Consider the following 17,106-nt stretch of genomic DNA (forward strand, 5'->3'; position numbering starts at 1 on the left):
CCCTGGGAGAGAGCATTTCACAAACGGGGAGCCACTGCAGAAAAGGCTCTGCTCTCTACTCAACAGCCTTGTTCTATACAAGAAGTCACCCAGAAACATATTAACTCAATGTAAGTCAGAACCTAGGTACCACTTCAAATGTCACTCAGCAGCCTCCTTTTCTCTGCATCCCCACCATCACAATTCCCCAATTTCCCCCCACTCAAAATTTCTTACCTCAAGTAGCAGCAGGGTCTCTTGTTCTGTCCATTCTCGTCCAGCGCTAGCACTTTTGCTCTGTATGAAGGAGGAGGGAAACAGTTCACTCATGTACCCAGTGCACAGGTGAGTATGGCTATTATTGTCAAGAGGTGGGATTGGCAATTTGTTCGATCACAGATGTGTTACTTGTTGGAAGGGGCCTCCCTAAACACAGATAAGCCCTAGTGGCACCTGCCATGTCAAAGGAGAACCTGATAAACTCTTGCAAGTTGCATCATCATCATTTCATTATTTGCATGGCACCTATCAGCTACTCTGGGCAGCTTCCTTCCATCTATCTATATCTATATCTATCTATAGTGGTACCTCGCGAATTTTTTTTCTTGCGAAGCACGGATTCCCATAGGAATGCATTGAAAATCATTCCCATAGGAACAATTGCATTGAACGTTTTCGTCTTGCGAAGCAAGCCCATAGGGAAATTCGTCTTGCGAAGCAACTCAAAAAACGAAAAACTCTTTCGTCTTGCGAGTTTTTCGTCTTACGAGGCATTCGTCTTGCGAGGTACCTATCTATCTATCTATCATCTATCTATCTATCTATCTATCTATCTATCTATCTATCTATCATCTACACACACACACAAACATCAAACTTTAAAAACTTCCCTATATAGGGCTGCCTTCAGATGTCTTCTAAAAGTCAAATAGTTGTTTATCTGTTTGACATCTGAGGGGAGGGCGTTCCACAGGGCAGGCGCCACTACTGAGAAAGATGACTGCTGCTCCTCGGGGCAGCCTGACTCAGCAGTTGAGGCAAGAATCCCCGAAGCAATCAACACTCGCTCAGTAGGAAATCTGATCAGAATAGAGGGTTAACTATTTCTAAGGTTACGGATCTGTGTAATGGAAGAAGTGCGGCATGCAGGCACTTTCCCTTTAAGACAATGTTCGAACAAGTGAGGGAAAGTGCAAGAGCTCTCCTTTTAGCAACAGCCTACAAAGGAGAATAGTCCCCGGGGGGGGGGGGGAGGAAGGATTGCAGAGAAGGAAAGAAGGCAAAATGGCCCTCATACAACACCCTGCACTGGTGCTAGGATATGGCTGCTTATTCAAATACCAAGAGTAGATTAGCCTACTATCGGCCCAATTCTCTGCAACTAAGAGATAACAGGAATGCACAACCTGCATCAAATTTTAATAAATGCAACATGCCAGCAAAGACTGTGTTCAAGTGACTGAGACAAGCTCAGCTAAATAAATGGGCCCCAGTACAGGGGAAGGCTAACATGCCTTGTCCCAACATCTGCTTGTTTTCCTCTTCCCAAATATCTCCAAATGTGGCAATCAAAAGCAATGCTTAGAATGTCCATTAAATCTCCCAGAATTCTCTACAGGTGCTCATAAATATTTAGCATTCTAGGAAAATATCACCCCAGCCTTAAAATTAGCATCAATTCTTGTTGCTAAAAAAGCCAGAAAAAGGATCAATGTGTGAGAGAGAGAGAAAGAGAAAGAGAAAGAGAAAGAGAGAGAAACAGCTGTTCTAAACCAAACATACAGCATTTATAAAGATTGACTGTGTAGAAGTTCTGTGCGTGGTACACAAACATCACAGGGGCACAAGTCTGAATATTTAATGACAGCCATGTATTTCTGTTGAGCTATCATAAGCAGAGGGCAACAAGGAAATTCCTGCATCGTAAGAACACCCCTGCAGGACCAGGCAAAGGCCCATCTAGCCAGGCACCTCCTTCTCAGTGGCCGGCCAGATGTCCTAATGAGGATCCCTCAAGGAGGACTCAAGTGAAAGAGCATTGCTCTACAGCTGCTGGAATACAGAGGCATACTGCCTCCAATACTGGTCAAGTTGGTGGTCATTACTACATCTTTTGGTAGCAAATCCCATAGTTGGAACATGTGCTCTGTGAAGAAGTATGTCTGACTTGAATCTCCCAACATTCAGGTGTCTCCAGGAACCCCACAAGCAGGAGATGAGTGCAAGAGCCCACAAATCACCCCCAGGAACCAATAATCAGAGGCATGCTGCCTTACATAGCCTTGACTACCAAGTCGCTGATGAGCTGCCCAAGATACTGAAACGTAATCTCTGCAAGTTCTTAATGTCGGACACTGTATTGTTTTTGTATTCGGTTGGAAGCTGGGGAAACCCAGCCAGATGGGTGGGGTATAAACAACAAATTATTATTATTATTATTATTATTATTATTATTATTATTATTATTAAACACAAGGGGGGCAGGCAGGGGTCTGGAAAGGAAAGAGAATATCTAGTGCCTTGCCTTTGCCAATGTTTTCTTTGAGTATATGTCTGTACGAAGCCCAAAGTTCTGCAGGTCAGTAGGTTTATCCTTGTTTTTCTCGGGGAAATTCAACATCTGCTGAGCAGCTGGGATCTGGATAAAGAAATGTAAAAAGGATGAGAGCAGGAAGGAGGATATGAAAGCATCAGAACAGTCATATTAATCAGCCTATGTTACTGGGGAAGTGCAAGTGCAATGTTGAAAACGTGCTTTTTATAGTAGATACTACTACTACCACTAGGGACACAGGTGGCGCTGTGGGTTAAAGCTTCAGCGCCTAGGACTTGTTGATCGAAAGGTCGGCGGTTCGAATCCCTGCTGCGGGGTGCGCTCCCGCTGCTCGGTCCCAGCGCCTGCCAACCTAGCAGTTCGAAAGCACCTCCGGGTGCAAGTAGATAAATAGGGACCGCTTACCAGCGGGAAGGTAAACGGCGTTTCCGTGTGCAGCTCTGGCTCGCCAGAGCAGCGATGTCACACTGGCCATGTGACCCGGAAGTGTCTCCGGACAGCGCTGGCCCCTGGCCTCTTAAGTGAGATGGGCGCACAACCCCAGAGTCTGTCAAGACTGGCCCGTACGGGCAGGGGTACCTTTACCTTTACCTTTACTACTACCACTACCACCACTACTTAAGAATGCTCGAGAGGAGAATTTCTCACAATCTGTCAGATTAAGAAAAACAGCTATAGTATCCCTTCTACGACCTATTTGCAGATCCAGGACCACATGGCAACCGTGAATCCCTGCTACTGTTTGCAAATAGTTTTTTGTTGTTTTGTTTTAAAGGGACAACTCTCTAAGGCGCTAAAAATCAGGGGTGAAACAGAATTACCGTATTTTTCGTTCTATAACACGCACCCGACCATAACACGCACATAGTTTTTAGAGGAGGAAAACAAGAAAAAAAATATTCTAAACAAAACAGTGGATGTATGATTTTTGTGGTTCATGCTGTGGCCACAGACATGTGATCTGACGGTGAGTTTGGGGTAGCCCAATGCAAAAATCCTGAGGATCCATGTTTGCTGCTATTTAGGGACAGAGAGCCTGCTTGCAAAAAAACTTTGCTGCTATTTAGCGAGCTGAGTGGGGAGGAGAGAGGGACAGAGAGCCTGCTTGCTTTAAAGGAGCCAACCGGACACGAGTGTAAGCAGCTCCTCTCCTCTCCCGCTTTGCTCCTTTAAAGCAAGCAGGCTCTCTGTCTCTCTCTCCTCCCCACTCAGCGGCTCTTCTCCCGCTTTGATGTATCAAAGCGCACCACGGAGGAGGGAAGGGGAACCATGGATCCTCTGCTCACTACTGCAGCAGATCCCCACCACCACCCGTAGGCATTCCCTCCATAACACGCACAGACATTTCCCCTTACTTTCTAGGAGGAAAAAGTGAGTGTTATGGTGCAAAAAATACGGTATATAAAAGTTCTTAGCATTTGCCCCTTGGCGTCTGGATGGTATCAACTATTTTGGAAAGCTGTTTGCTTGCTACGCGTTTGGGCCCCTCTTAATGATATTGTGACCAAATTTCAAGTTCCCCAAGTGCAACAGGTTTTCCTCTATGTTTGGATAGCACTGGCCACCATTTTGAACAAGGTGGCGGACTGAACCTTCCAAAACTGCACTGGTTTTTTTGGGTCGTTTAGATTTCCCGAGTAACACTCAGAAGGAGGCAGCTGGCCCTGCTACAATTCGTAGGGGGCAAAGGCGTTCCAAGATGGCAACGGATCTTTACCTGAGGTGTCCGAAGGTGAAGAGGCATGAGTCCCGAGGGAGTGTCGGCAAGCACATTGAAGTGTGGGGTGGGGGGAGGCCCCATGGCCATGGGTCGGCTCTCTGGATCCACTTGGTAATTAATAAGCCCCCACTGTTCCAAAAAGGCATGTACCCTAGGAGGTGACATTAAAAGAGCGAAAGACTGAATGAAGGAAAAGTTATCAGAATGGGAAAGGCAGTGGGTCAGAAAGAGGGAACATTTCAGAATAGAAGGACTTATGTAACTTCAAGACCAGTAACTGGGGGCTAGCCCTGAAGCATCTTACAATAGCTCCACATCCATCTTTTCCTTTTACTCTTGTTCAGCTCATTGCAAGTTGGGCTTGGGCAGAACTTCCCAGAATGCTGCATGCGAGTACACACACACACACACACACACACACACACACACACACACCATGGCACACAAAGCCCATTACTTGATGCAGCTCTCTCATCTTGCCTCAGGCCAGGCTCCTCATCTGCTGAAGGGTGAGAAAAACCCTCTTCCCTTGCCTTTAGGCAAATTACGAAGCAGTTATTGTGCCAGGCAATTGGTTTGAATTGAATTTTAACTCTCGCTCTTTCGACTGGCTTACCAAACACTGGATTTTTTTGTGGCTTTGCGCTTTATGACGTTGGTCTGGTTATATGCTCTTTTGGCATTGTTTAAATTCTGATTTTGATTTTATAAACATTTAACATTAAAATAACCGAGGAAAGCAAAATTATTGAATGAGCATTTGATAGAGTAAATCTGGCATTTCATAAAATGCAACCCTTCTGCAGGCCAATAATAGTAATAATGTGTAGTCACTGGATTCTGAGATGGCTGACAGGAGGTTGTGGAAAGAGTATCAGAAAACACAGCACATATTGAGGAAGTTCTTTCCCAAATGCTTGACTGACACCAATAAGTACTCAGAACTGACATCATGGCCGGGAATGAGTGGCTTGATCACATCATGTGATCTCTACACCTTCCCAACCAGTCTCTATTGAATCTATATTAGGCTATCAGAGTCTTTTTAACCTAGACCACAGAGATGGGGATGGTGCCTGGAGCACCTTGTAAAAAAGAAAGAAAAAAGCAGCATAGGCGATAAGCAAGAATAGCTTCTTCCTTCTATTTCCCACACTGCCTTAGAAACACTCTGCGCATGGATACTCTCCAGGTCAGCTGACAGAAAAAGCAGCAGGTAAGAAAATGCGTGGCTGCATTTGGGCATAGAGTACATGTTCTTCGTCTTTCAAGCATTAATGTGCTCACCCCTCAATATTTCCCCAGCCCTGAAGTTTTGAACAATGGGATTTTTAGCTTGAAAGGGATGATTAAAAACAACAACACTTTGCTGAGTTTATGATCCTGTTCCACCTGCAGCCAAGCAGAGCAAGACTTACCGCATTACTGCACAAACATCTCCAGTCAAGTTCCTTCTGCAGGCAGTGCTAGTCAAGTACTCTTGAGGGTTCAAGCGATACGTATCAATCATGAAATTGCGGTAAGCCAAGTATCTGGAAAGAAATCCACAGACATAATATGGATACACCTTCCCACTGTGCGTCACTTGAGAATGTTATGGTCTCCTTAACAGAGAAGGCTATTACGATGCTGAATTACTCGTCCTTCACCCTAAGGTCCCAGGGTAGGTTATGACGCAATACAAAAAACAATTTAAAGCAGCTTACAGTCACAAAGAGAAGGTGGTCCCTAAAAATATGCACCTCAAGTGTCAAAAGCCAGGGCGAACTGATGCCTCTGTGGGGGTGGAGTTCCATAATTTAGGGGCCACCATAGAGAAGGCCCTCCCAGACTGCTGCGAACCCTCCTGACCCCCGAACCTCTGAGGGTGAAGAAACTACTACAGGGAAGGAGGCAGTTTTGCAGGTAATATTCACAATTTAACTATGTGGTTGATCATTAACAACCTGTCTGAGGACAGGTCTATAGAGAAGCAAAATACCTTCAATCTCAGTTTCTGAATTGAACAGACACACTGACCTATTTCAAACAAAAACCAGTTCCTGTTATGCTTTGACTAGGGACCGAAGCAAAAAAAAAGGAAAATGAGGGCTTCAATGTGCAGCTTTTATGCTGTGTCTCATCTACTTGGGTGTCCTCGGTTTACTAATAGGACACATACCTTTAGTTACAACCCAGGCGTCAGAAGAAGTTTTGAGTTTCAGTTCAGTGGAGCCTTACAGGGGGGCACCAAGGAGGGAGCCTCTGGGGCAGGAAGGTGCCGGCTATTCCAAGGCCACTTCCCTTATGCAGTAAGCCTGAGAGGGTTTCACACATGGAAGAGCAGCTGAGGAAGACCAACTGGGACATCAGCCTGCTTCCTTCCGCACTCTTCCATGGTGAACTGGGTGGGGGGTGGAGGCGAGAACAAAAAGAAGGAAAGGAAAATTGGAGAGGGAGAGAACAGCAAACATTAAGAAGAGGCATACAGGATAGAAACTACAGAGCTCAGGAGGCAGAAAGAAGGAAAATATTATCCAACAGCTATTTCCATTATGTAAGGGAAATACATTTTCTCTTTATCTTGTTGGCCCACTTAATGATTCATCTTCTAAACACTTCATTTTCGCGCAGAAAAAAATAAACCAATGCAAAGTAGAGCCCAGGTGAGCTGTGTCTCTTTAGTACTTTCCTTGGTGCCTCCATCCCTTAAAAAGTGCAGGTTAAAACTGCTCTCTTGGATGTAAGCCAGATGCCTGGCAGCAAAACCTCTCAGCACTGGCTCCCAGGGAGACAGGCCTCTTTCTCCTGCATTACCGGATTTAAACAGCATCTCAGAACCTACAGCCTCTGGCAAAATATCTTTTATTTGGAGCTCCAACCTCCCCGCCTGGAGGGCCAAGCCAGGCACAAGAACCCAAAGCCATCCAGCTATTGTGTTTTTTTTTTGGGGGGGGGAGGGAATCAGGCTTTGGAAGTGAATCCTTTTTTATTTTCTTTTTTAATTTTATTGATTAAAAGTTTACATATCTAAACAAACTTAATATGCTATCTCTTTACATATGAAGAAAAAGAAAATTATGTCGAGAATAGAAAATTTCTAAAGGAACAAAAAAAGGGGGCGGGAGAAATAACAAAGATACGAAGTATAAAAAAAAAATCAAGAGAGGAAAAGAAAAGACAACATTATTTACACAATCCTTCCCATCCTTCTCATTTGGAAGTGAACCCTTGGGACCACAGAAGCATTGAGGAAGGCTGCTTGGTGCACAATAAGGGATGTCCACAGCTCTGTTACACAGGACAGAAGAGGAGACAGTTTGCAGGTATAATTAAAAAAAGTAATGATCATCCAAAGTGGAGGAGAGGGGCAGATGCCCCCCCAACTCTTGTGTCAAGGAAAAGAAGCCTCATGGCTCCTGCTTCTATCAAAACTCCAAGCCTCAGGAGTGGATTTTGACAGTGGGAGGAGGGGCTGGAGAGGACAAAAGAGGAAGCTCTCTTCTGCTCATGGGGGTCTGTTGGACCAGCAGAGCTGCAGCACTGGATACGGCCCAAAACACGTAGAATTTCAGCATGGCATGAAATCCTTATGAAATTGACACAAACTCCGCGTTTCTCCAAACCCGTCTTTCCAACACCAACTTTGTATTTACTTCCATGTCCTTACATTATGGTGGATGCAGACTGCACTCAGCCCTCAAAAAACTTACTTGCCTCTGAGTGCGTTGCTTCTAAAGACAGTGTCCGCAGCACACGGAAAGATCCAAGATGGATTCCTTGTGCTGTCTCAGACAGGCATGCATGCAGGAAAAGCCGCTTATGGTGTCAGGGAACTGCCAAGCTGAAGAGCAAGTCAAAAGCCCCATTGCAAGAGGTCAGAAATTGTTACATCTGCACCTGGCTGTAATGGCCCTGGGAATAACAGTTGTACCTGTTATAAGCAAAGAGGGGACACAATACACGCTTACATTGTTCTGCTTTTACTTACATTTCTGGGGTCTTAGATTTGTTTTTCCCATTGAAGAATTCTGGAAGAGCACGGCGCTCGATTACATGAATACTGTGTCAGGAGGAAAAGCGGAATGTGGTCACTGTAGAACATGCCCAAATTCACTCAACACTGATCACACACTATGAACTAAGCAGCTACGGCTAACAGCATGACATCTATCCAAGACAAGCACCTTTTCTATAAATATAGCTTTAAAAGTTGTTTAAACTTAAGTCTCCAGATCACTAATACCAAAGGAGGAGGGAATAACATTCTGAATCTATATTTGCAGGAAAATAAGTCTGGAACGAAGTGTAGTATTGGTCACAACTGCAGGAACCCATAGCTTTCAGATTTGCTATTACAGCATTACTATTGATTTCAATATGTTACAGTCTTAGAATTGTAGGACAGTCACAATGTCCAAAGTAAAGAGAAGTGCTTGCTTTACACATTATGCGGTGTAGCAAACAGGCATGTCAAAGCTAAGAAATAAAGAAAGCAAGAGTTTCTTTAAAAATCAACAACAACCAAAACACACCAACTCAACATATATGGATCTTGAGGTTTCAGCTCTGCTCCCAATTCCTTTAATATACAGAGCACTCTTCTACTTTATCTGCAACACACCACAATGTGCAGTGTTCTGGATATAATCCCTTTACCATCAATTGAATTATGAAATGGATTTTCTATTTGAGAGAACGATCGAAAGGCTAGTTCATTTATTGAAAGATTAGGTCGAAAATAATTGGGTAATGTGAATTTTCTTCCACAAATTGCTTTAATAGCCTCCAAGAGAGACTGCCATTAACAGAAGTTCCTGACTTGAAGGTCTTCAAATGCATTTACTTTAATTGTCCTCAACTGCCCCCTCTCCCATAATAGAGCTGCATATGTAGAAGGCGTTTCTCGGGATTTAGGCCAGAGAGGAGTGTTAGGACCTTCCCCCCAAGAGTGCTTGGCCACTGACTTTTAACACACAGGGACAGAAAAGCAGGCCCTGCTGGATCAGACCGGCATCCAGTTTCCCACGGTGGCAAACCACATTCTCAGGGGAAGCCCAACAGCAGGACTTGAAGGTAATAGACCTGAGCATCGTTTACTGATGCTGGTGCTGTGCTAATTTTATTTATGGTACCCAGGTTTTTATAACAAATGTTATTGTCACATGTTTAAATTGATGTAGTGCACTGGAGGCTTTAGGAGGAAAAGTGACTCAAAATTTGCTTTGAGTTAAAGAAAAACCCTTCTTCTCTAGCACTAAAAGCTGTATATGGAAATGGTTAATTGAATTAGCAGGACAGGACAAATGGCAAAGGATACCTACACATCCTATGCTGGCATGTCGTGCCTGACTTGGTTGAAACACAAGATTTAATGTTTGAAAGATTCGCCACAGAAATGAAGGGAAACAGGCGGACATGGATGTAAAAATACCTCCTCCTTTTTGGCAACCAAATGACGCAAGTCTCGGAACGGCAATTATACCAGGCCAATTTGCATTCCGTTTAGAGGGTAGTGTCTAGCCTAGTTACAAGTGCTTGGGCATGCTTTGGATACGAAAACACTTTCCCCAGACAGCCATTAGACAAGCTGTGTCCACATACGTCAGAGCCAGGCACTTCAGGGCCGGAAGAATCAGACATGATTTTATTCATATCTACAACTGCATGAGGAAGACGGGTCCCATTGCAGCAAGGAAGAGAAAAAATGCGAAACAAAAATTTAGGGGGGGGGGGTCAGTGTGCCACTCAGTTTTCTTTAAAGGAATTGGGAATAATTTGTAAAAGCTGCCTTGAGGAGTACAAATAAATAAAAAATATAGTAATAATCACTTCAATGGGCAGTGAAGGTCTAACTCTGACATTCAGAAAGCCTACATGTGTACAAAATTAAGTGCAGTCTAAGATAAGCCATAATGCAGAAGATTTAGCGTTTTATCGAGCGCTACCTGAGTGGTGTTCAACTTACACAATGGGACTTTCACTTCCTTTCCTTTCCCCAAGTCCCTCCCTCCCAAGATCGGCTCTGAGGGACAACAATCTTCTGGAGCAGATTTTGAGGGTGTGTAGGGGGGCTGCAGGGGAGTGGAATGTGGGGAGAAAGGTCCATTGTATGAGCAGCACAGCAGTGATGGATAAAACTCTCAGGTTCCAGGGCCTGACACCTATTACATACTCAGCAGCGATATGGATTTATCCACTGTTTTGGCTGAGAAAGTGACCTCAACACACACATTTAGGACATGCTGCCTTCATTTAGGGAGGAAGAAGTGGATGGGTGCACCCCATTCTTTACTCCTGCACTTCAGAATCCATTCAAAGGGAACACAAACAGCTCACCTTGCAACCCAAGCACAACATCTATCCAACCTGGTTTGAACATCTGTAGCGCCAAGCTCTACAAAGAGGTTTGTTTCACTTATTTAACAGCCCTTCCAGGCAGGAAGCTGCTAACAGCCAGTCTACAGGCTTAAACTGCTCATGGCCCACCATACTGAGGCAGAAGGCAAGGTTAGCTTTAACTGGCCATACGATTCCTGGGTTACACCTGGGCCAAGTTATCTAGCATCCAGAACGGTTTGCAACAAATGGTGCATAGAGACCAGTTTAGCTGAGATAGCTACAAAATGAAAATATGTGATGTAGAGTGGAAAGGAAGGTTAATGTCAAAGGTTGCAACTTTCAGATTGAGGTAGTTTTTACTGCTGTGAAATACATCACAGGAACATGGGGGCAGGCTAACATGCAAGTGGCTGTCACACATAGCAGACTCTGGACCTGTGACTATTCCCTGGTTCCCTACACCCTAGAACGTACCAGTTATAGTCAAACCAGGATGCATAGCTGGGGATAATGATGTGATTTGTCTGTTCTGTGACATTGTCTTCTCCGGTATCTATCGAGCGGCTCTGGTCACCTTTGTTGGGGTCTTCGTCTTCCTGCAGGAGGAAAGATATAGAGTTGTTTGGGAGGTCAGCTATTGGCTGTGCAGACCACAAAAAGAGTTCAAAAGGCCATAGGGGTGTCAGGGGGCAGAGGTGGGAAACGTTTCCTGGCCACAAGGCCAAATCTTGAAACTTCTCAACTGCTGGAGGGCCCAATTTGGCAGCCAGCAGGGTTACCCACCTGACATCACAATGACATCAGTTAAATCTGCACTTTAGTTCATTTTCACTCATTCATCTCTAAACGAAGAGCTAGCAGTTTACCTTTCCTCCCGTGGCGACCGTCTCCTCATCCTGCTCATCTGCAAAATAAATGAGCAGCGAGAAATAAACACAACGGCACAAATAAGGATTCTTTACACCTCGTGCCTTCCAGATGTTTTGGACTACAACTCCCATCAGCCCCAGCACCCCACAGCCACGTTGGCGAAGGCTGCTGGGAGTTGTAGTCCGAAACCCTTGGGGGGGGGGCGCCTGGTCAAGGAAGGCTGCTTTACCATCACTGCGCCTCAACGGGGCAATAACTGCAGCAAGAACAAGAGAAGAAAAATATGCACAAGCCATTGCTGGAGAAGTCATGTGACTTGGCAAACATTGAGCCTGTCACAGAAGAAAGAAAAGGAGCACGGGTGTATTCCATAAGGGCCTGTAAATGGGCACTCACTTAAGCAGCAGCCTTGTATTATTATTATCTGAAGGAGCGTCTCCACCCCCATCGTTCTGCCTGGACACTGAGGTCCATCTCCAAGGGCCTTCTGGCGGTTCCCTCACTGCGAGAAGTGAGGTTACAGGGAACCAGGCAGAGGGCCTTCTCGGTGGTGGCGCCCGCCCTGTGGAACGCCCTCCCACCAGGCGTCAAAGAGAAAAACAACTACCAGACTTCTAGAAGACATCTGAAGGCAGCCTTGTTTAGGGAAGCTTTTAATGTTTGATGTATTACTGTATTTTAATATTTTGCTGGAAGCCGCCCAGAGTGGCTGGGGAAGCCCAACCAAATGGGCGGGGTATAAAATTTTTTTCCCAATTATTATTATTCTCCTGCATTATATCCCACCTTTTTCCCGGACCAGGAAAGGGACCTGTGGCATGGGACGCAGGGGGCCAACTCAGCACCATCATGCCTATTCCTGTTTTAGCTGGGAGTGGCCCTTCACCTGCCCATTGTAAGGCTCAGTGGCCCTCTGGGGAAGAGAGGAGGGGTGCCCAGGGGAGTGTCTGCTGGGACCATCACTGGGCACCAGTTTTTCCTCCTGCCTTGCTCCATTCCCCAGGTAAAGATGCTGCTTAAGTATCCTTGATTTCCCTTAACATTTTTGTTGTGAATGCCTTTTTGGTAGGAACACGGATGTGCCTTGTTTTAAAACACTGTTGGAATATATTGAATTGGTATCAGTTGTATTTGCATTTTTGCATTTCTATGTATCTGTTTTTTCCTGCGAGCCACCTTGGGAGCCCTCTTGGTTGGAAAGCATAATATAAATAATCATTGACGTAAAAAAGCAAGTCAGATGCTATTGAACTCCTGGCCTATAAAGCCCTATTTGGCCTTGATCCACTGTGTCTCACTCCATCTGCCCATTAAGACCAGTATGAGAGGCCCCTACTTGGGATTCCTTCCCATCTAAAGGTAAGACAAGCTGGGAAGCAATAAAAGCTTTTCGCCAGTTACAGCCACAAATCTATCACTACCCTGCTTGGAAAAGCATGCTTCCACCTGCAGATACTTAGGGGAAATAATCTAAGACCTTATTTTATTTTTAAGCCACGAAATTACAAACATTTTTGGGACTCACACGGTTTCAAATGCATTTAACAAATAGCCAGTTTCATTTGTGAGGCTGTGATTTGTAACTGTCAGAAAAATTGTGAAGGTTCAGTTAACACTAGTGGCGTTGTCTGGAAGAAATGTGAGCTTCCCTGAACATTGTTTTAGTAGGGCAGGATATAAAAAAGACTTGCCATGGCACTGTCAGCTATTTTAGTGAAGAATCACCCTTCCCCTACCTACAGAGATAATTTTAAATGCCTGGGGCAGTTTTAAAAATAATAATTGTCTGGCAGCCTTTTGCAGGCTTCTCCCCTCTGCATCCTCCTTTAGAATGAGAGCTCTCCAGAGAGTAAGAATAAGCCTCTACAGAAAATTGCTCTTACACACACCCCTGGAACGGGCTGAGTTACAAAGCAAATATAGATGCCAGCCTCAAAGAAGAGGGGAAAATCCATCATTTAAAAAAACCAACCAAAGAACTTACCAAGGTCTGCTACTGTTCCTCCTTTCACCGGAGTGTTTTCACTATCTTTCTTTGGATTTACTGCAAAAATTAAACAAGATTGAGAACGTCAGGCTGTGCCTTCTCTGTAGTAAACACTGCATGGGTTGTTACATTATGCAAAGGTAGCCTAGCCACCTCTTCACTCTCCCCACCATCAATCATATGGTTATGAACCACATTTGCTCATTATCCGGCTTTGCACACAATGAGACCCATCCCAAGCTAACAAGCTTCCTTTGTATTTGTTGGTGAATTACACTTGATAAATAAAGAACTCAAGGTTAGGCTGGGCAAGGTTAGGATGAAAGGTGTCAGGGAACTGCCATCGGAGCCAGAGGCGGAGGGAAGGCTCCGGAGGGATGCCGGAGAGGGTCCCAGTAGGGAGAGAGGCAGCCCATCTGCTGGGGAAGGAAATCAGCGTAACACCAATGGAGAAGGGGGGCAGATGGGGGAATCGGAGAGGAGGCTCCAGGACTCCTCGCCGGAGACCAGCGGGGAGAGCACGGGTCCTCCGCTGCCCACACCCTCCCTGCGCAGAAGACTTCCGCGCAGGGAGAGTAGGAGGAGACTTGGCGTCAAAGAACTTCTTTGCTGGAAGAAGTTCAAGAAACGCCCACTGACGGATTCTGCCAGCGACTGAAACAGCCACGGGTGAGAGGCTGTACAGACAGAAAGGGTTCAATCAGGTAACCTAGCCAGGAGTGGCGGCAGCTTACGCACGAGCAACCCCTAGAACCATTACAAAAGGTAATGAGCAGTTCATTAGGATCATCCAGTTATGTTTCTGGTTCTCATAAAAAAAACCTCATGAGCAAAGGCTAGGACTGGCTGCATGTAAGTTGAGGCCAGATGACCAAGGCCTCCTGATCAAAGCCCAGCTGACTGACTTGCTACTCTACAAACAGCAATTTTGAAGGACGCTGTCCTACTACCTTAACACTTGATGGAAGAACCATCAAGCCTTTCTATTCAGACTTGCTATAAGTAGTTATTTCGAAAAGCGGGTTCTTGCCTGGAACATCAAGTCACTCTTACAGTTGAGTCTTATTTTAACAGGTTTTTAAGACAGAGACCACTGGAAATCTTTGCCCAATAAAAAGAACCAAAAGAAGGGGCCAGTTGCTGGACCTGGCCAAAGAACCATCTAGTTCAGCATTGTGTTCTCACAATGGCCAAGCAGATCATCGCAAGCAGGAGCTGAGAGCAACAGCACTCTCTCCACCTCTGATTCCCAAAGAATCAGAGTTACCGTATCTTTCGCTCTATAAGACGCACCAGACTACAAGATGCACCTAGTTTTTGGAGGAGGAAAACAAGAAAAAAAATATTCTGAATCTCAGAAGCCAGAACAGCAAGAGGGATCGCTGCGCAGTGAAAGCAGCAATCCCTATTGCTGTTCTGGCTTCTGGGATAGCTGCACAGCCTGCATTCGCTCCATAACACGCACACACATTTCCCCTTACTTTTTAGGAGGGAAAAAGTGAGTCTTATAGAGCAAAAAATACGGTACTTATTTCATAGAAGCTAGAAGTTACTTATTTTATAAAACTGATACACTGCTTGATTATTAGAACCTCATGAATCGGTTTACGAAAGAGATAAAGCAATACAACTATCTATAAGAATTATTATTAATAATAATTACTTTCAAAAAGTTAAAATAACAACTAAAAACAGATTAAAATCTGCATATACATAAGCCACCATGATGAGTAGCCAATGATAATTATCCACCCTGAGACTGTGTAGGACTTTCAAGACACAACTGGGAGAAAGACCTTTGCTTCAACAATAGACCTTCCTTGGTTTGTGGCTTGAGACTGAAGTGCCCACGCAATGGGGAGTAAGTAAGCTGCACTGTAGACATCAGCACTGCCTTTGTGTCTTGCCGCTCCTTCGCCAGCCTAATGAAACACTTCTAAAATTTCATGCTCAAGGCCTGTCAAGTGGGAGACCTGCAAGTGCACAGCCGAGGTGTTAAAATAAAACAAAGTAGGGAAAACAGAAGCCACTTCCTTGTTTCAGCTCTGCAGGAGACCAAGGAGAAGACTGGCCAATAAACGTTGGTGCAGGATTCCTGCACCTGGATTTGTGCATTCACAGCTTGCTATATTTAACTGTTTGCTTTGCTGATCTGTCCACCGCAGTTCAGAAGAGGATGACAGGCACCATGCCTGCTGCAAGCCCAAGAGGGCACTGCTGTCAGCTTGCAGGCAAAACTGATTTGCGTTCTCGCAAGGGTCCTTTGTGAGTAACTGCGGCGAGCCATTATTCTTACACATTCTGGAAATTACTCTCTTGCCCAGTGCTGAAAATGTTACTTTTTGCCCATTGCTTCTCATGTTTCTGACAGTCATCTGTCTAGCACAGCCTTGTCTACATCTTGTGCTAAACATGATGATGGTAGATAAGGAACAGAGCCTTCCAATAACCGATCAGGCAGTTCCAGCTCCAGATCAGCAGAGTATTATGGCAGTATATCTTTTAAGCACACATTTTGCTGAGGAAACACACTCCTCTTTCCAACAGCTAAAAATGGACACAAAGCCAGCTCTGAAGGGGTTTATTCAAGATCAAAATACAGACTAGATATTTTCGATGCTCCGAAGCAACGGAAACCAAATGCACTTCCACAATATATTCAGGGGAAAACAAACATTTATGTTGGCAGCTGGGGATTTATCAATTGGGAGGGAGGGAAAAGATATCTAGGTAGTGGAGCTGATCACATAACTGTGAGCCAATTATGGTCTGCAAACACAGACAAAGGAGGCAGTTTTAGAAGGAAGAAGGAGGAAGTTCTGGATAGGAGAAGAATGTCAGGCAATGGAAGAATTGGCGGTTGAGCCACCTCTTTTGCAGGTCAACTCCAGCAGGGGCTTGAACATATCGCCTTAAGACTTTTAACATGAACAATCGTTTTCACAAAGGGAAGCAAAGATTGGCCTTTAATTCTTGGGGCAGGGGGGACCCTAAGAAAACAGGAAATTCCTAAATCATGCTCACATTACACTGAGTTCTGGATTGGACACACACTCTCTCCCTTCCGCTTTGAATGCAGGAGAGGTGCAAAGAGCTTCTCTCTGTGAGTAAGTCTGATGTGTGTGCCATTGTAGCAGTGTTCGAAACTTCCACTGTTTTAGGCGCAGTTTGCGACAGGGAAATTTCATTAGCGCGAGCAGTTTCTGAGCCCTGGGCGCAGTACCGCACCTACGATTTCAGATTAAAACTGCAGAGTGGAAGGAAAGGAGGAACTTTTTCTGCCTCCCCACTTCCAGCTACCCTCTCAAGACTGGAGAAGAGACCCTCTTAAGAATATTAGGGGGGTGGGCAGTGGAAGGACTAGACTATGTGAAAAATGAACGTAATATTAATTCATTTTCAGCTTTGTAGTCTTGTTATAAAAAAGTGCGCCTAGACATTCCATTGTTGCACTCATAACCTCAATTTAAGGTGGCATTTAGCTCCTAGCTTTCATATCTCAGTTTCTAACACTGCGTTGGAGAGATATCTCTGCACGCATGGCAAGAATGTGTTTGTGCTCTGCAAGAGCAGTCACTCAAACCCAGGTTTTATGCAAAAAGTCCAGTTCCGTTCCATCAAGATTACCCATCATCAGCATCAACAAACAAGACATGGCAAAAGCCATGGTACGGA

At 44.9% G+C, this 17,106-nt stretch overlaps 1 protein-coding gene across 2 annotated transcripts in view; it reads right to left on the bottom strand.

The window, feature by feature from the left end:
* The window catches only part of SMARCC1 (SWI/SNF related BAF chromatin remodeling complex subunit C1), a 95,091-nt gene that overhangs the window by 51,341 nt on the left and 26,644 nt on the right, over positions 1 to 17,106 (bottom strand). For both annotated transcript variants that reach the window (XM_081931526.1, XM_081931527.1), the window contains exons 12-19: positions 13,429 to 13,488; positions 11,441 to 11,478; positions 11,049 to 11,170; positions 8,224 to 8,295; positions 5,672 to 5,785; positions 4,251 to 4,404; positions 2,504 to 2,617; positions 217 to 276 (exon numbers count right to left, since the gene is read on the bottom strand). In XM_081931526.1, the coding sequence (XP_081787652.1) occupies positions 217 to 276; positions 2,504 to 2,617; positions 4,251 to 4,404; positions 5,672 to 5,785; positions 8,224 to 8,295; positions 11,049 to 11,170; positions 11,441 to 11,478; positions 13,429 to 13,488 (734 nt within the window). The remainder of the gene's footprint in view (positions 1 to 216; positions 277 to 2,503; positions 2,618 to 4,250; positions 4,405 to 5,671; positions 5,786 to 8,223; positions 8,296 to 11,048; positions 11,171 to 11,440; positions 11,479 to 13,428; positions 13,489 to 17,106) is intronic.

This window comes from Podarcis melisellensis, assembly GCF_964234715.1.
Source record: "Podarcis melisellensis genome assembly, chromosome: 12".
In the NCBI taxonomy this organism is placed as follows: Eukaryota; Metazoa; Chordata; class Lepidosauria; order Squamata; family Lacertidae; genus Podarcis; species Podarcis melisellensis.